General features: G+C 38.5%; 1 protein-coding gene across 4 annotated transcripts in view; it reads left to right on the top strand.

Annotated features, from left to right (window-relative positions):
- Positions 1 to 16,961, top strand: part of NTNG1 (netrin G1) — a 443,795-nt gene that overhangs the window by 209,982 nt on the left and 216,852 nt on the right. For all 4 annotated transcript variants that reach the window (XM_021000249.2, XM_021000321.1, XM_021000241.1 and 1 more), the window contains exon 3: positions 12,286 to 12,926. In XM_021000249.2, coding sequence (XP_020855908.1) covers positions 12,286 to 12,926 — 641 coding nt within the window. The remainder of the gene's footprint in view (positions 1 to 12,285; positions 12,927 to 16,961) is intronic.

Raw genomic sequence — 16,961 nt, 5'->3', positions numbered from 1 at the left:
AAGAACTGATGGGAATATTTTACAGCAGTTTGGCGAATTAGATTTAGAACATCATTTTATACTACATATCACAAGAAATTCAAAATGGGTAGGCAACTAGAATATAAAACATAAAAAGATTTTTTTTTAAAAAAAAGGAGTACAATAACATTAACCACCTTTTAGCGATTCAGGATTAAATTCTTTACCCAAAAAATAGGTAGAAGAGGTCAGAAAAGTCAAAGTAGACAATTTTGACTGCATAAAATTAAAAATGTTTTTACATGAATAAAATTAAATAGGATAGAAGAAAAATTATATAATGAGAAAATATTTACATCAAATATCACAGATAAAAGTCTGATATCCTAGGTACATATGACATTTATAGAAATATGTAGCATTAAGAGAAATTTTTGACAAATAAGTGGTCAAATGATAGAAAGATATCTGAATAAATAATTTTCAAAAGAACGGTCTCAAATTATAAATAACCATATAAAAGCATAAACCACATCACTAACAGTAAAAACAATGCAAATGAAAATAACACTGCAATATCACCTCAAATAATGCAAATTGACAAAAATGATAAAAAATGATGAGTTAATTTTAGATTGGATGTGGAAAGGCAAGCACACTAATACGGTCTTGGTGGCTCTATAAATTGATATAAACATTCTGGATATCATTTTGGAATTATGCAAGAAATGTGACTAAACTGTCTCAACCCTGTGACCCAGTGATTTGACCACTAGTCTTATAAGCCAAAGAAGTCAAAGATAGAAACAAAGATCTAATAAATGCCAATATTTTCATATCAATACTCTTTTATTAGCAAATAACTAAAAACATTTCCCATTAACTGAGGAAGGACTAAAAAATGAGAATTTGAATATATGGCATATAATCCTGCATTATATTAGTGTTTGATATGCATCAGACACTGTTTTAAGCACTTTTCAAATATCTCATTGATCCTCATTACAACTCTGGGACAAAAGACTATTATTGTCCCCCTTAGAGTTAAGAAAAATGAGGCAAACATAAGCTGTGACTTTCTCAAGGTCACACAGGTAATAAGTGTCTGAGATTGGATTTGAATTCAGGTCTTCCTGACTCCTTGCTCAGGGCTCTATCCAATGTACCACCTAGCTAAGTTGGTGGAGGGGGCACCCACAATGGCAAAATCAAGAACCAATGAAAATTAAAACACTATTATATGCCCTTATTGTTTGTTAATATTTTATAACTTATTTTATTGCACATTGTTTTGTATTCTAATATATCCATATTTCTTTGTCTTATGTCCTTAAATAGTCTGAGAACTTTTTATTTTTCAGGAAAATCATAGCACTTAGAACACAGTAAGCCACTTAGAGCAGAGTAAACACTCAATAATCTCTTATTGATTGATATAGGGTTAATTTTATAAGGGTAATAATATTGGTCACTTTAGTGAGCTAACTGTTGAAGTAATCTTACAGAGAAAAAAAAAGATATTCATTATTGGCTATAGCCTAAAGATGGTGTGTATGTTAATAAGGAAGCAAGATGTTCTCAAAGTACAACAGGTTAATAGTAACCCTATCTGTCAGAAAATTAACAAGGGAACAGAAGCAAACAAACAAAAAATTAGGATTTTGAATTGCTCTTCATTCATGTGGTATGGTGACCCACTGAAGGACAGAAAAACCCTAAAGAAACAAAGACTTGGGGGGAGCTGGAGGGAGAGGGGCAGGAAGGGCAGGATAGTTGTCTTCTAGAACTTGAAAGTCCCTCATATGGACAGGGGATTAGAGTGGTTCTGCTTGACTCTAGAGGTCTGATCTAGGATGATGGGTAGAAATTTCCAAGAGGTTAATTTTGACTTGGTGAAAGGAAAAACTTAAAGATTGGAGCAATGCAAAAAATGGAATGAAGCTGGTGGGTCTCCCTGCCCTGGAGATCTTCAAATGAAGAGTAAATGGCTACCTGTCAGGTATGTTATACAGGCGATTCTTGGTTAGGCAGGTACAGATTGTATTGGTGGCCTGGAAGGTACCTTCCAACACTGAGATTCTGTTATTTTGTAAGATAAACTAGAAAGTAGTTCTGGTAGCTATTTGGCACAGTAGATAGAGTACTGGGCCTGGAGTCAGGAAGACCCATCTTCCTTAGTTCAACTCTGGCCTTAGACACTTGCTAGCTGTGTTTCCCTGGGCAAGTCACTTAACCCTGTTTACCTCAGTTTCCTCATCTGTAAAATAAGCTGAAGAAGGAAAGAGCAAATCACTTCAGTATCTTTGTCAAGATAATCACAAATGGGATCATGAAGAGTAGAACGTGATTGAAAATGACTGAATAACAATGTCGAAGAAAGTAGCTCTAGTAAGAAAGTAAAAGGGAATGATAGATAATACTCAGGATGTCAGTTGCCCCACTTCAGGGTTGTTCCTGTGAGTAACCCAGGAAACAATGATAGATGTTCTGGGCTCAATGTCAGCACTTTGTTCCAAAGCAGACTTAAATTTTACATAATGCAATACGCTATTTTTATTTCACCTATCTTTTTCTGAGCAGCAGGGTGGCAATGGAGGTTAGGATTCATTGTCAGATTTGGTCATTATGGCATGTATTTCTTAATTGCCACTCTTTGTCACAAGGAAGGATTCAATCTGAAAAGCTGTCATCTGAGGCCGAGCCTCAAGTCTGAGGCAGGTATAAGGATGGCCTCAGTTAAAATCCTATTATTGACATATACTAGCTGTGAGACCCAGGCAAGTCTTGTACTCTCCTGGTTGTGCTGGTTTTCTTGTCTTTAAAATGAGAAGGTTGGACCACATGACCTTCAATAATTTAAACAAATGACTATCAAAAACTCTCAATGTACCATGCTACTTGTTAAAACTTGTTAAGACAGTTGTAAACTTTCAGTGGTGGAAAAAAAGTTTCTACACCAGCAGCTTTACTACAATAATGAAATCTTGGGTTTGACCAAACCCTCTTCCCCACTCCCACTCCACCCCCACCCTCATTCAGCAACAGCAACAAAGGAACGAAAACAAACCCCAAACTTTAACTATTTGTAGCCCTTAAAGCTCTGTCATATGGACTAGCATTATGAAAACTTCCTAAGTTTGACTTTTATGCCCTTTGCCTTTCATCAAAGCCATTATCCTTTGTTCACAATTGATCCTGGGAGCCAAGAGGGAGGGACACTTTGAGATAAATAAGCAGAGCCTGCTGGGTTGGAGAAAGATATTTCAGTTCTGCGGGGATCTGAGTACTACTTAGGAAGAAAGGAGAAAGGTAGAGATAAATGGAACAATGAGAAAGAAGATGGAAGAAAAGATTGGGGAGGGGACTCGGCAATGTAAGGAAGTAACAGAAAATAATTCCCTGGGAAAACACAGATTTTTAGAAAGCTCTACTCCTCTACATCATGTTTAAGTGAGTGCTCACTTCAGCAAAGCACATTTTCAGTCCCCATAGTTTTTCAAAGCTGCTGACTTTCAGAAAATGGCCTCCGGATTTCTCTGGATTTATATACTAGAGGAAAACGTAAGATTTTCTGTTTAAGTGAATCTGGATTAGGGCACTCAGGATTCGAAATGTTCACCTAACCCTCATGATACTTGGGAGGATGAGGAGTTCGAACATCCAGCCTGTCCCTTAAAGAGTTCTCCTGTACTTTAGTTACAGGCTACTACAGCTAAATGGCTTTACACCATCTTCAAAGTATAATGCTTTGCTAGCCATATTTCACTGATGATTGCTTAGGGGGATTTTTTTAAAGCACAGTTAAGTGCTTTAGGTTTGCAAAGTGCTTTGCACTTTGCGGTTAAGTGACTTGTCCAGGGACACACTGGGGCTGTATATAAATTCAGGTTTGTTACCTCAGAACAAACTTTACCTCAGAGCTTTACTTTAAGCCTTGTTGATTTAATTAATATTTAATCCTCATGTAGGGTGTAGCCTCTAATGTCTTGGACAGCTCTGCAGTTTCTGTGGCTTGTGGCTTGAGAATTTATTTTGCTCCTTTTAAGCATCTTGCCCTTCTTGACCTCAGTGGCCTTTATGGGTTTGAAAATCCTAACCATAATCCTCTGTAGGGATTTACCTAGGTGTCTATTATAGCCTGTAATCGGCAATACACCAATATTCACCTTGGGGAAAGGTTAAGCCCGCCTGTCTTTGTTCCTGAGTAAAAAAGTCCACAAAGTGTTAGTGTGGATGGGGAGCAGATTGAAATAAGCAGCAACTTCAATCAAGGCCTAAGCCTTTGTATATGCCACAAAAGAACCCCTGTGATAGGGGTGAGGAGGGGGTGGATAGCGGTTTCAGAAGTCTTTTCCTTCCATGTATTACATGCAATGCAATTCACAGAATCACAGAATTTGGCACTGATAGTTGGAAGGGACCTTGGCAGCCATCTAGTCGAAATTAATATATGATAAAAATTCTACTATGACATACCTGACAAGTCCAGGCTCAATTCAGCTCAAACTCGGTTCCACCGGACTAAGCATTTACTACGGGCTTTCTATGTTACTATGCAATAGGGTAGACAGTGAAGAAACAAAAATGAAAATGAAAACAGCTGCTGCCTTCAAGGAGCTTACAAGGTAGCTAGAGCGGAATAGTGGACAGGATGCTAGACTTGGAGCCAGGAAGTTCTGAGCTCAAATTCCGCTAAAGAAACTTATTAGCTGCATCACCCTAGGCAAACTATTTAAGTGAGGTTGTAAAACTGGGATGATAATAATGCCTAACTGACAGGGTTATTATCAGCATTAAACAAAATAAAATGTGCAAAGCACTTTGCAAACCTAAAGAACCATGTAAATAGATAGTATTATTTTATTGCAGAATAGAGATAGTGGGGGTGAGGATGTTCACAGATAAGGAAATATTTAAAAGTATTTTTGGGGGAGAAGAAAGATAATTAGGGGCAGCAGGAAAGGCCTTATAGAGGAAGTAGACCTTACCTTAAGCCTTGAATGAAGTTAGATATTGCAAGAGGAAGAAGTGAAGAGGGAGTGCATTTCAGACAGAGGGGCCGGGGAGGAGGGAAAGGAATAAGCATTTATATAGTACCTACTATGTGCCAGGCACTGTGTTAAGCACCTTACAAATGTGGATCCTCACAACAACACTGTGATGTAGGCATTATTATTATGCCCATTTTACAGTTGAGGAAACTGAGGCAAACCGCGGTTAAGTGACTTGTCCAGGGACACACTGGGGCTGTATATAAATTCAGGTTTCCCTGACTCTAGGCCCAGGGCTCAATCCACTGTGCCATGTAGCTGCCTGGGGGACTGCCTAAATTCTGGCGGAGGTAGCAGAAGCAAATAGGCTAGTCTGACCAGAGTGCAGAAATAGTGGAGGGAAGTTACTGGAAATAAGTAGAGAAGGACAGTTTATTATCTAACATTCTTGAAGCTACTGCCCTTTCCCGTCTACATCTTAGCATGGACCTCCCGCCTCAGGCACAAATATAATATGTTACTGTTATTGCTCAGTTGTGTCTGACTCTCCATGACCCCACGTGGGGTTTTCTTGACAAAGACCCTGGAGTGGTTTGCCATTTCCTTCTCCAGCTCATTTTACAGGTGAGGAAACTGAGACTAACAGAGTTAAATGATTTGTGCAGGGTCACCCAGCTAGAAAGCGTCTGAGACTAGATTTAAACTTAGGAAGATGAGTCCTCCTGCCTTTTTCACAAATATAGTACGATAGCTGCTAATGGCTAGGCCCATCGTTAGGACCTGACATGTATTTTAGTCCCCTCACCTACGATTAGTGCCCCTTCTTTTCCATCCCTAGTCCTGGCCTACTCCAACCACCATCTTCCCTTCTCAATGGACACTACAAGGTAGTGAGACCTCAGCCTATCCTAGAACGGTAGAACATTATTAGTTCTTATGTTTAGGGTCACAGAGGGTCAGGAAGGATGCTCAGAAAACCCCACAGAAAACAGAACAAGATGTAACCAAACGACGTACTTCTCAAGCTCCTGAGCAAACACCAAAAACAGAACTGGGTCTAAGGAAGTCTTTTCTTTGATGGGGAAGGAGTGGGCAGGAAGAGAGGATGATGATGGAACCAGTCACATCAGCAACACCATGGAGATCAAGCAACCAAGGGGACCCTGCCCCTTCCTCACTTCCTGCTAGAGTGGAAAAGAGTAGGAATGCTCGGCACACATCTTCAAGGGTATATTGTTGTGGCTTCTAATACATTGGAGGGACCAAAACAGTCATCACCTATTTAACTCATCTTCTACGTCTTAGCAGCGCAGTCTCTTTGTTGTATAGTTTAGGGCTCAGTGAAGAAAGCTGAGGAGCCACCGTCCTCCAAATCTTCCACCACGCCCTTTGTCTGTGATTGTTCTTTTTTATTCCCACGTTGACACATAAGATTGATTTCACAACCAAACAAGCTTAGACCAGCCAGGTGCAAATGGGGGAGAGGCAGTCTGCTCTTCTCACTTTTTCATAATCACTTGCAAGCTCATGTGTGTTAACACCCATGCTTCTCAAAACCACTTGTAAGCACAGGACTCTCTGATGTGTAGCTCTTTTAATTGTGGAGCATATATTCTGTGAGAATTCACCAAGTTGCCAGCTGTCATTCTACGTCATTTGGCGTCCAATGGGTGAAGCATGGAAAGACCGGGAATGTCCTAATCAAAGTTTACGATTAAATAATTAAATGTGATATAGTTCATAAAGGAATGTGTGTATGTGTGTCTTTGTATGTGTGGAGGGTGGGAGAGTGTATGTGTGTGTGTGTGTGTGTATGTATGTGTGTATGCACGCGTGTGGGAGTGAGTGTGAGAGACAAAGACAGAGACAGGGAGACAGAGAGAGAGAGAGAGAGAGAGAGAGAGAGAGAGAGAGAGAGAGAATCAAAGATAGATACAAACTTGGGAGAATGAAGAGAGATGAGCCAGAGAATGGGAGAAATTACAGCAAAGATCTGAGGTGGGAAAAGATCATTTTACTCAAGTGCTATATATGAGAAAACTCACTTTCTGTAAATAAGTATTTTTCCAACATGCCCTAAATTTTCATTTCTCACCCCAACTTCCCCAAGCACATTTAGGCACTCACAACATTCCACACTGGCTACAATGTGCTAATTAATAGCTAACTTGGATTTTCCCAGAGGTAAAGTCATACATTTTCCTAAATAAAAAGCAACTTCACAAATCTTTCTTTTTTTTTCTAATTGTCATAAAAAAAATTTAGAAGCAAAGTCTGTTGAATTATTTAGAAATCTTTAATGGTGTAAATATTGTTAATGCTGTGATAAATATTTTCAGCTTGGTCTGGAGATGATCAGCTGAGGATCTGTTGCTTGTAGGACTTAAATTAAGATCTATTTAAGGCTGCCTGCTGGCCACAAAATAATTACTTAGACTTGCTAATGCCCGAGTCTGTTAGACTTAACTAGAAGGAGAGGTTTTTTGTTTCCTGAAGTTGGAAAACTTGATTTTTCTTATAAGAATTTCATTGTGGTTCATATTAGAGGGGATAGAGTTGAAAAAGTTGAAAATTTTAATTAATCTGATTTCTTTAAATTCACAATTTCTTTCCTATTGATAAGTCTGTGATTGTAGCAACACAGATCATAGCCACATTTACACAGGATATTTCATTACACATTTTCTTTTGTGGGGCAGTTGAAGACAATGGGGGTTAAGCTATTTGCCCAAGGTCACACAGCTAGGATATGTTCAATTCACAATTTCTTACCGTCTTTTACTGTAGAGAATTCCAAAGCTTATTTCTTCTTTTCGGACATACCCATAATTTGATATGGGTTTTCTCCCTTCTTTTTTCTCAAAAACACACATGTATATTTTAGTTATCACACTAAAATTTTGGGGTTCCTTTTTTAAAGGATGAAAACAAAATCAATTTCCCCTTTTCCCTTAGCTAATTTCCTTTTAATCTTTGTATCTCAGCTCCTTATTTTAATGGTCATCAAATCATTCATCTCCTAAAAGAGCATTGAACACTATGAAATAAAGGAGACTTCTTCTGTTAATTTTTTTCTTAGTGTATTTGCAGTCATTTGGAGAGGTGTTCATTTGAGATGATCAGCTGACGAGTCAATTTCAGTAGTGTTATGCTCCAAAAATTCTTTCCAAGTCTGTTGAGATACAGAATGGAATCCATTCTCACTTACTTTCTGGCTTAGTGAACTGTCCACAGGCTTTTTTGGTGTTTCTTCCTCTTTTTCGGGCATACAAACTCAAGACTACATAAACTAATGCCATTGTTCTGTCATCCATGGAGGATGTTGATAATAGGAGGTCTAAAGGATGCATGGTGTAATGGATAGGCTTATGGGTTTGGAGCCAAAAGATCTAGGTGACCTTGGCTAAGTCACTTAACTTCTGTTGACATCAGTTTCCTCACCTGTAAATGAATGAATTGGAAGAGATAGTCTCAAAGCACCTTTACAGCTCTCAATACATTATCTTGTGATTCTTCTTCCACTGCAAACACTTGTCTTGAGCTAGCTGTACCTCTAGGTTTTCTCTGAAAAGATGTTTACTTGGTACAAAGCTAGGAGAAATACACTTAGTGTGTCTTCATCTAATCTCCAAGACAAAAGTTGACATTGTGTAATGCAGATTAGTTTCCAAGTTAAAATAAAAAAAAAGCAATAACCAAGTAATGACTAGAACAATATTTGTGTCCCAAGCAAAAATAAGACAAAAAATATGTATGAATATATATATAATGTATGTATGTATGTATGCATGTATGTATATATGTGTGTGTGTGTGTGTGTGTGTGTGTGTGTGTGTATTTTTTTGCAATTGGGGTTAAATGACTTGCCCAGGGTCACACAGCTAGTAAGTGTCAAGTGTTTGGTCTGAGGCCTGATTTGAACTCAGGTCTTCCTGCCTTCAAGGCCAGTGCTCTATCCACTGTGCCACCCCGCTGCCCCAATAATATATTTTTTTTTACCATTTGGATACTCCCCCTCCCCCAGTGTTATATTTAGGATCCAATTATACAAATATACAATTAGGTTATTTGCATTTTACTGTGGAGTCAGAGATTTTTATGATCTAAAATATGATTGTATTTCCATTGTAAAATTCTGTGATTTTGCAGCTTTTGTGCAAAACCTTTTGTCTCCTAGTAAGGAATTTGCAAGTTTGTATGCCCATGTCTTACCCTTAGAGTTGTGGGTGCTCCAAACCAGACTTACTCACTTTGTTACTGCCTGCTTTGATGGACGGCCTCAAAAGTTTTCTTGCTGCCAGAAGAAGTAAAGGAACATAGACATTAAACTTTCCAGACAGGGAAGATTCTGGAGATTCTCTACTTATGCCAGATTCTAAGCCAGAAATAAAAGCCAACAAACACTTTTGTACTCATGAAACACCTTTCGTCAAAGATTCCCCCATCTTACACAAGCACCCAGAAACAACTGTTGAGTTTATGGGTTTTATAAATGACATGGAGCAGTTTCAGATCAAATAATCTGGATAATCAATTCATTTAAAAAATAAACATACATCACATAAACACGTACCTTCTAAAAAGCCTAGGAATTTAATTATTTTAGTATGTATCTTATAGTTACATTTTGCACAGGAACTAACCTGTGTTATTAACTACTCCTTCAAGGAATGTTGGAGTGGAAAGAGCACTTTCTTTAGAGTCAAATAGGTTCAAATCCCATCTCTGATGCATAATATTTCTGTGACTTTGTCAAGGCACATAACCTTTATGGACCTCAGTTTCCTCACCTGCAAAATGAAGGGGGTAGACTCAATGGCCTCTATTGTCCCTTCCAGTTCTTTGATCCTATGAACACAGTGCCTCTTTCCTTCTTCTACTCCATCCCACCCGAACTCCAACATATACCACATCTGATCAGTATTTTGTGTCTGTGCTTAAGAGGGAAAAAGCATCCTTCAGCCCCATTTAATATAAATGTCTGTAGCTTTGATCTCCCTAACCTCTAGATGAAGAAGCTTTTGTCAGAAGGAAGATTAGAGGATGTGAGATAATGGCTGTGCAGATGGTTATGTGTTGACAGATTCAGAAGTGACCATATTTTTTCCAGTAAATTTCAAGTGAAGGTGTGAGCTGTGTGAATCTGACCTCTTCTTATAAGGTACATATTTACATAAATTGAGAATTATAGATCCTGACAGATTTTACAATATTTATAGCTTTCCAGAAAAGGCCTCCATGGGTTTGTATAACTTCACGTTTGACTTGCTAGGTATGTTTAAGAGAACTTAAATAATAATAAAGTGGCTGATTTATTCCTCCTGGAATGGAATCTTATGCCCTTCCCTTGTTTTATTTTGAAGAGGATACCTATAAATAGTAATAAAGAGAGGAGAACTGGGAATACCACGCTGAAATTTGAGACAGAGGTGCTGAATCATTCCCACTGCCACCAATGGCTTGAATGTATTCATTCTTAACACTGGCATTTTCCCCTCCAAACAACATGTCCCTCTCTCAGAACTACTCCACATCAATAATATTGGGCTCTCCTAGACATGTTGCAAGTTTTAGGATTTAAATGTATTTATCTAAGCAGGAAGGAGGAAGTTGCCTCCAGGGAGGCCAGAGAAAAGGCTTTCGGTGTTCTTCCATTCCACACAGGTAAGCTTGTGACCAAGTGCCAATGTCCAAGGTGTAAATTAATTATTGGAGCCCCTACTCATCACCCTGCCATGGTGATGGAAATACTTCCATTCCTGTAATGGAGAGGAAACATAATTGTGATTCTAAAAGAAAGAGAAAAGAATAATAACACAGAGTGGGTTTTCCTTTCTATCCATATTTATAATTAACTAGCGGAGTATAGGAGAGTGATGGGACACTAGACACATTAATGGGTAGGAGCTGACTTTAAATTATGCCATTTATTTCCTTTAAAGAAAAAAACACCACCAACAAAATAAAACTGGAAGCTACTAAGTTGCTGGCTATTAATCTATTGATGAAAGCTAAGAACAGTAGTTTAGTACATCGAGGCTTGCTAAGGCACACCAGCCAGATCTGATACCCTGCCTTTTGGTCAATCCAAAATGAAGTAGCTTTTATAAGAAGGGAGTGTACAAGTTAATGCATCAGTAAGAATGTTGAATAATTTACTTTCACCTTGCCATAGAGGACAGGCAAGCAGCTGGATGTTCTTATCATTGCTAATATTTTTTCTCTCAGATAAAAGCTCTGATCTCCAGCCTACCTCAGCAGCCTTCTAGACTGGGACGCAGCCTGGTCAATGGAAAGAACACTCATTTGGGATTCAGAGGCCCTTTCCCTGTCCTTGACTACCTGGGTGACTCTGAGCCCTTTGTAGGGCTTAGTTTACTCATCCATTGTCTAAGTGGCTTCTAAACTCTCTTCTGTCTCTCAAACAACGATCCCATGATCAGAAACCCAATGATGTGGTGGATCCCTGATAAATGGGAACAAGTTAAAGTCTAATATACTTTGAGGCAGATACCTCGATCAAACCCCGGAGGTTGTAATAGACTTCATTCCCAGTGATTTAGTGGTGAACAAAGTAAATGTTTTAGAAGAGAACATTACTTCCATAAAAAGTGGAGGCCCATTAAGAATAATAGATTTGAGGCAAGGGGGTAAGAAACAAGAAAACAGCATTGGGAGCCTTGCCTCATAAACAGCACACAGGTATTTAGTAGATTACTAATTCTAAAATAGTTGCCCACAAAGGGACATTCTCCCTCCCTCTCTCTCTCTCTCTCTCTCCATATGTATATATATGATATATGTGTGTATTTATCTATATCTATCTATCTATCTATCTATCTATCTATATCTTTCCCTCCCCCTTTCTCTATTGAACTGTGCTCTTGAAGAATTTACGTGAGGCAGAAAGAACTGTTCCTTGCTTTGTAATAGTATCTTTCTAAAAGTAATCAGAGCTATCCAACCATTAGACAGTTGTTCAATGTCTTGGTGCTCCTGTGACCAAATTATGAGTCAAACATATTTGGGATAAATAAGCTGTTTTCTTCCCTTCAGCCTCCCAGAATGGGGGGGGGGGGGAAGCAAGGAAATTATGGTCTGTCCTTTTTTTTTTTCTTAGTAAAGAGAAGGATCTTGTTAGGGCCACTAAAGGCACTCAACTGCAAATGTTTTTTTTTGTTTGTTTGTTTTTCCTTCTTTTAATTTTTTTTCTTTCTTTTATGGTAGACTTGCTCAGCAACAATAGGCCAGCAGCACTTATGTCAAAGCCATGTTATGTTGTGCTCTACTCCCCATGTCCCCCTGGTAAAGCTATTTTGTTCTTCTTTCATAGGGCAACCCCTACATGTGCAATAATGAATGTGATGCAAGTACCCCTGAGCTGGCACATCCCCCTGAGCTGATGTTTGATTTTGAAGGAAGACATCCCTCCACATTTTGGCAGTCTGCTACTTGGAAGGAGTACCCCAAGCCTCTCCAGGTTAACATTACTCTGTCTTGGAGCAAAACCATTGAACTCACAGATAACATAGTTATTACCTTTGAATCTGGGCGTCCAGACCAAATGATCCTGGAGAAATCGCTTGATTATGGACGGACATGGCAGCCCTACCAGTATTATGCCACAGACTGCTTAGATGCTTTCCACATGGATCCTAAATCCGTGAAGGACTTATCGCAACACACAATTTTAGAAATCATTTGCACAGAAGAATACTCCACGGGGTACATGACAAATAGCAAAATAATCCACTTTGAAATCAAAGATAGGTTTGCATTTTTTGCCGGACCCCGGCTTCGCAACATGGCTTCCCTGTATGGACAGCTGGATACCACCAAGAAACTCAAAGATTTCTTTACCATCACAGACCTGAGGATAAGACTACTGAGGCCAGCCACTGGGGAAATATTTGTAGATGAGCAACACCTGGCCCGCTACTTTTATGCCATCTCAGACATAAAGGTATATGGAAGGTAAGAGAATAACTGACTTCAATGGGTCTGTCTCTTCCAGATAGGATGGAGGTGTACTCGTGCTACAACCAATGACAGTGATCAATTTCCTCCGAAATGTTTTTCTAGCTGCCTCAGAGTTAGCTTCTGAATGCATTTAAGACACTTCTAATTCAGCAAGACTATTTAAACCAAATTCTTCAATCACTAAGCTTGACAGATTTTCAGAGCTTTTAAAACAGGACAAAGAAACACACACATATGGAGAGACTATCTTGCAAAAGACAAAGGATCTTCCTATGTCAGGAAATTGTTTAGACATTGAAGGCAGTAAAGACCAGGAAATGGGGCCAATTAGTCTACAATGGAACAATGCTTAAAATAAAGATCTTGCTGGTGTTTCGGATGGTAGGCAGTTATTTAGTGTATAAGGTCTGTTTTTTTTAAGTCAGGAAATAATGCATAAGAAAGTATCATATATTTTTCTCATACCCTGCCCTTTTTTTTTTAATATGTATTGAAAACACAGGAAAAAGGAATAGCTTTTCCTCATAAATTGAGTAAAAACCGCATAGGAAAAAGGAATGCGGTTATTGTGTAAGGAATGGATCTTGTAATTCTCTGGTTTAATTGTGCCATTGCCTTGGTCTATTTCTAAGGGTTTTTAACATTGCATTGAATTTGATATCCATCCTCTCTTATAGGAGAAATTAAAGCATACTGAATAGATTGCAGACTGAGCAGATGTGGCTTCTTCCTAGTTATTTTTTTTACTTTACTTTAAAGGAGTTTTTTTTTTTTATAAATCTTTTGAGAGTCAACCAAGTAATCCATTTATAATAGGAGCCCAAAAATTTTGGTCAAAGAAACTTAACAACAACAACAACAATTGTTAGAGCCAAGACTACCCACCAGATTCTTTATTTGTTTGCTTATGTTTATTTGTTTATTCCTCCATTTATTTATTTTTGTTTAGAATGCCAGCTAAACAAGGGCAAAAGCATGAGGTAGGTGTGACTAGGGAAATGAAGAGCAGAGTCAAGGTATGGAATTACAAAAGAAAAAAAAAAGGGATCCAGGTTGTGATCGGTGCATACCTGTGATCCAGGCTACCAGGGAAGCTGGGAAACTGGAGGATCACTTGTGCTTGGGAGTCTTGAGTTAGTGTTTAGCTAAGTGGATTGGGTATTGGAACTAAGTATGGCAATTATATGAGGAGCTTCTAGGAGTGGAGAGTTGCCAGGCTACCTAAGAATTAAACCCACCCAGGTCAGAAACAGAGCAGGTCATAGCTATAATAGAAGTGCCAATCAGTAGTGGCATCAGGCCCTTCCTTTAATGACTGATGTACTTTCAAATTGAGTGAGATAAGGAGACCCAGTCTCAAACTCATAAGGAGAAAAAAAGATAAGAAAAAAATAAAGAAAACCTTTAAAGGTAAAAAAAAATGTATTACTTTAAATATTAGATCAGGGTGTGCAAACTACAACCCCCTGCTGTCTGCTTTTGTATAGGCCTCAAACTAAGATTTTTAAAAATGTTTGTCACTAAAGTTTTATTGTGTTTAAAAATGTAAAAATCATTCTTAGCTTTCTTGTCCTTATAAAAACAGGTGGAGGATCAGATTTGTCCCTTGGGCTATAGTTTATTAATACCTGTATTAGAGAAAGAATAAAGTTAGGCAAAAAAATTGCATTCATATATATTACTTATATCAAGCAATTGAAACAGGGGCCATAAAGTACAGTAGAAGGAACACTGACTCTGGAGTCAGAGGAACTGGGTTCAAACCCCTCCTCTGATGATTATTGTTGTATGATATGATTATTATATGATATATTATCCTGTTACCTTGGGAAAATCATTTAACCTTCCTGGGCCTCTGTTTCCTCATCTGTAAAAGGATGAGTTTTGGACAAGATTGCCTCTACGGTCACTTCCAAGTTTAGATCTTTGAAGTTTGATCTTTTTGTTTTTTCAATTAGAGGAACTCCTAGTTGTCTCTTAGGTCAAACCAGAGAAAGGTTATAGATCCTGACCAAGAGAGATGAGGTGCTTTTCACCATCCTAGCTTTACTACTGGGCATGCTTAGTAATCCTAGTATGATATAATGCCTATACTTATAGGATCTGTTGATAGAGACAATATTTTTATTTGTACACCAGGTGAAAAGCAAGCGTATAATGCCCTTCTCCTGAATGGACACCATGCTGGAGGGACCCCTGTCTACTATTATAGAGCTGAGAATCAATAGCAATAGAACCGTTTTCTAGGCTCCTGAAAATTCATAGAAGGAACAATTCTTCAAAGTCAGATAAGTTCTAGGATCAAGTATCCCCTTTTAAATTTATAGAATAATGGTAATAATATAAATAAATGAGCGAATAATAAAGCATTCATTAAACACTTACTGCCTGTCAGGCACTGTGCTAAGACCTGAGGATACAAATAAAACCCAGAAAAGCAGAATAGAAGGGCCTGGTACGCTATGACCCATGGGGTCACAAAGAGTTGGACACAGCTGAATGACAACAACCACAAAGATAAGACTCAAGTAGCTTACACAATAATGATATCCAGGGTTCTGCGGCAGAATGCACAATCCGTTCATCTCTGGGTAAGGAACATAATCAGAGCATAGGTGGCAAGGTCTGGAAATGGCTGAGAAGTGCATATCACTCCATAATGAAGGCCTGATGAGGAGTTATGAGAAAGTTGGGAGATAGGGTCTAGGTCAATGGTGTCAAACTCAAATAGAAACAGGAGCCACTAAACCATATGTAAGGATCCCTTAAGGCAGCATATTGACAGAAAGCCACATGTTAACATTATCTATGTTGGTTGTAGTCTTATTTATCATGTTAAATATTTCCCAATTACATTTTTAATCTCAAGAATGTTGCTGGCTGTTTTGGTCTTGGTTATTGTAAAAAAAAGGGAGACAGGATTCAAAACTGGTTGATTGCCCAGACAGTTGTGACCAATGCATTGGTGTCAGCTTAAAGATGTATCTCTGGTACAGAAGTTCTTAACATTATTTCTGTGTCTTAGACCCCTTTGGCAGGCTGGTAAAACCGATAAACCTCTTCTCAGAATGCATAAAATAAAATGAATCAGATATAAAAGACTTAATTTGTATTGAAATAGTTTGTGTGTGTGTGTGTGTGTGTGGGTATATACACACATATATAGAAGCTGATGATCCCCAGTTTAAGCTCATGACTCCCTCTTTTAGAAGCTGTGAATTATCCCCTTGCTACTTGTGCTCTTGAAGCTGAGCCCATTTTCACCTTGACTTTGTATTTATTTGTGGGATAATGTGTCTCTGAGTCTAGGAGGAGAGGGTGATAGTTTGTCCAACCATTCTTACTATACCAACTTTGTAAATACCCATTTCTAAAAGTTAATTGTCTGGCTAATTGATATCAACTGGTAAGTACACCAGTAGGGACCACCCCGCACACCACTTTGGGTTATTCCCAGAACCCAGAAGGAGAGATAGAGTAGCTGACCTCTGGGGATTCAACTTCCCTTTGTGAAAGGTTTATGACAGTAGCCCTAGAGCATATATTTCATATATGCTTAATATTTACTCATTTGTCTACATGTTTTATTTGTTTGTTTGTTTTTCCTTCATTAGAATGTAAGTCCTTGAGGACAGGGCCAATTTCACTTTTGTCTTGTATATTAGCACATAATATACTTCTTGTTCAATCATTTCAGTTGTGCTCAACTCTTCATGACCCCATTTTTGGGTTTTCTTGGCCAAGATACTGGAATGGTTTGTCATTTCCTTCTCCAGCTCATTTCACAGATGAGAAAACTGAGGCAAACAGGATTAAATGACTTGCCCAGGTCACACGACTAGTAAGTATTAAGGTCAGATTTCCACTTCAGAAGATGTGCCTTCCTGACTTCAGGCCCAACACTCCATCCACTGCACCACCTAGCTGCCCAAATAAAAGTCCCACCAAGATTTGAATTCAGATCACTGGATTCAAGGTCCAGAGTGCTAACTACTACACCATGGCACTTTTGCATAGTATACCACCTGG

Source organism: Phascolarctos cinereus, unplaced genomic scaffold, assembly GCF_003287225.1.
Source record: "Phascolarctos cinereus isolate Bilbo 61053 unplaced genomic scaffold, phaCin_HiC Scaffold_5;HRSCAF=322, whole genome shotgun sequence".
NCBI classification, from domain to species: domain Eukaryota; kingdom Metazoa; phylum Chordata; class Mammalia; order Diprotodontia; family Phascolarctidae; genus Phascolarctos; species Phascolarctos cinereus.
This window is presented reverse-complemented; position numbering and strand designations above follow the sequence as displayed.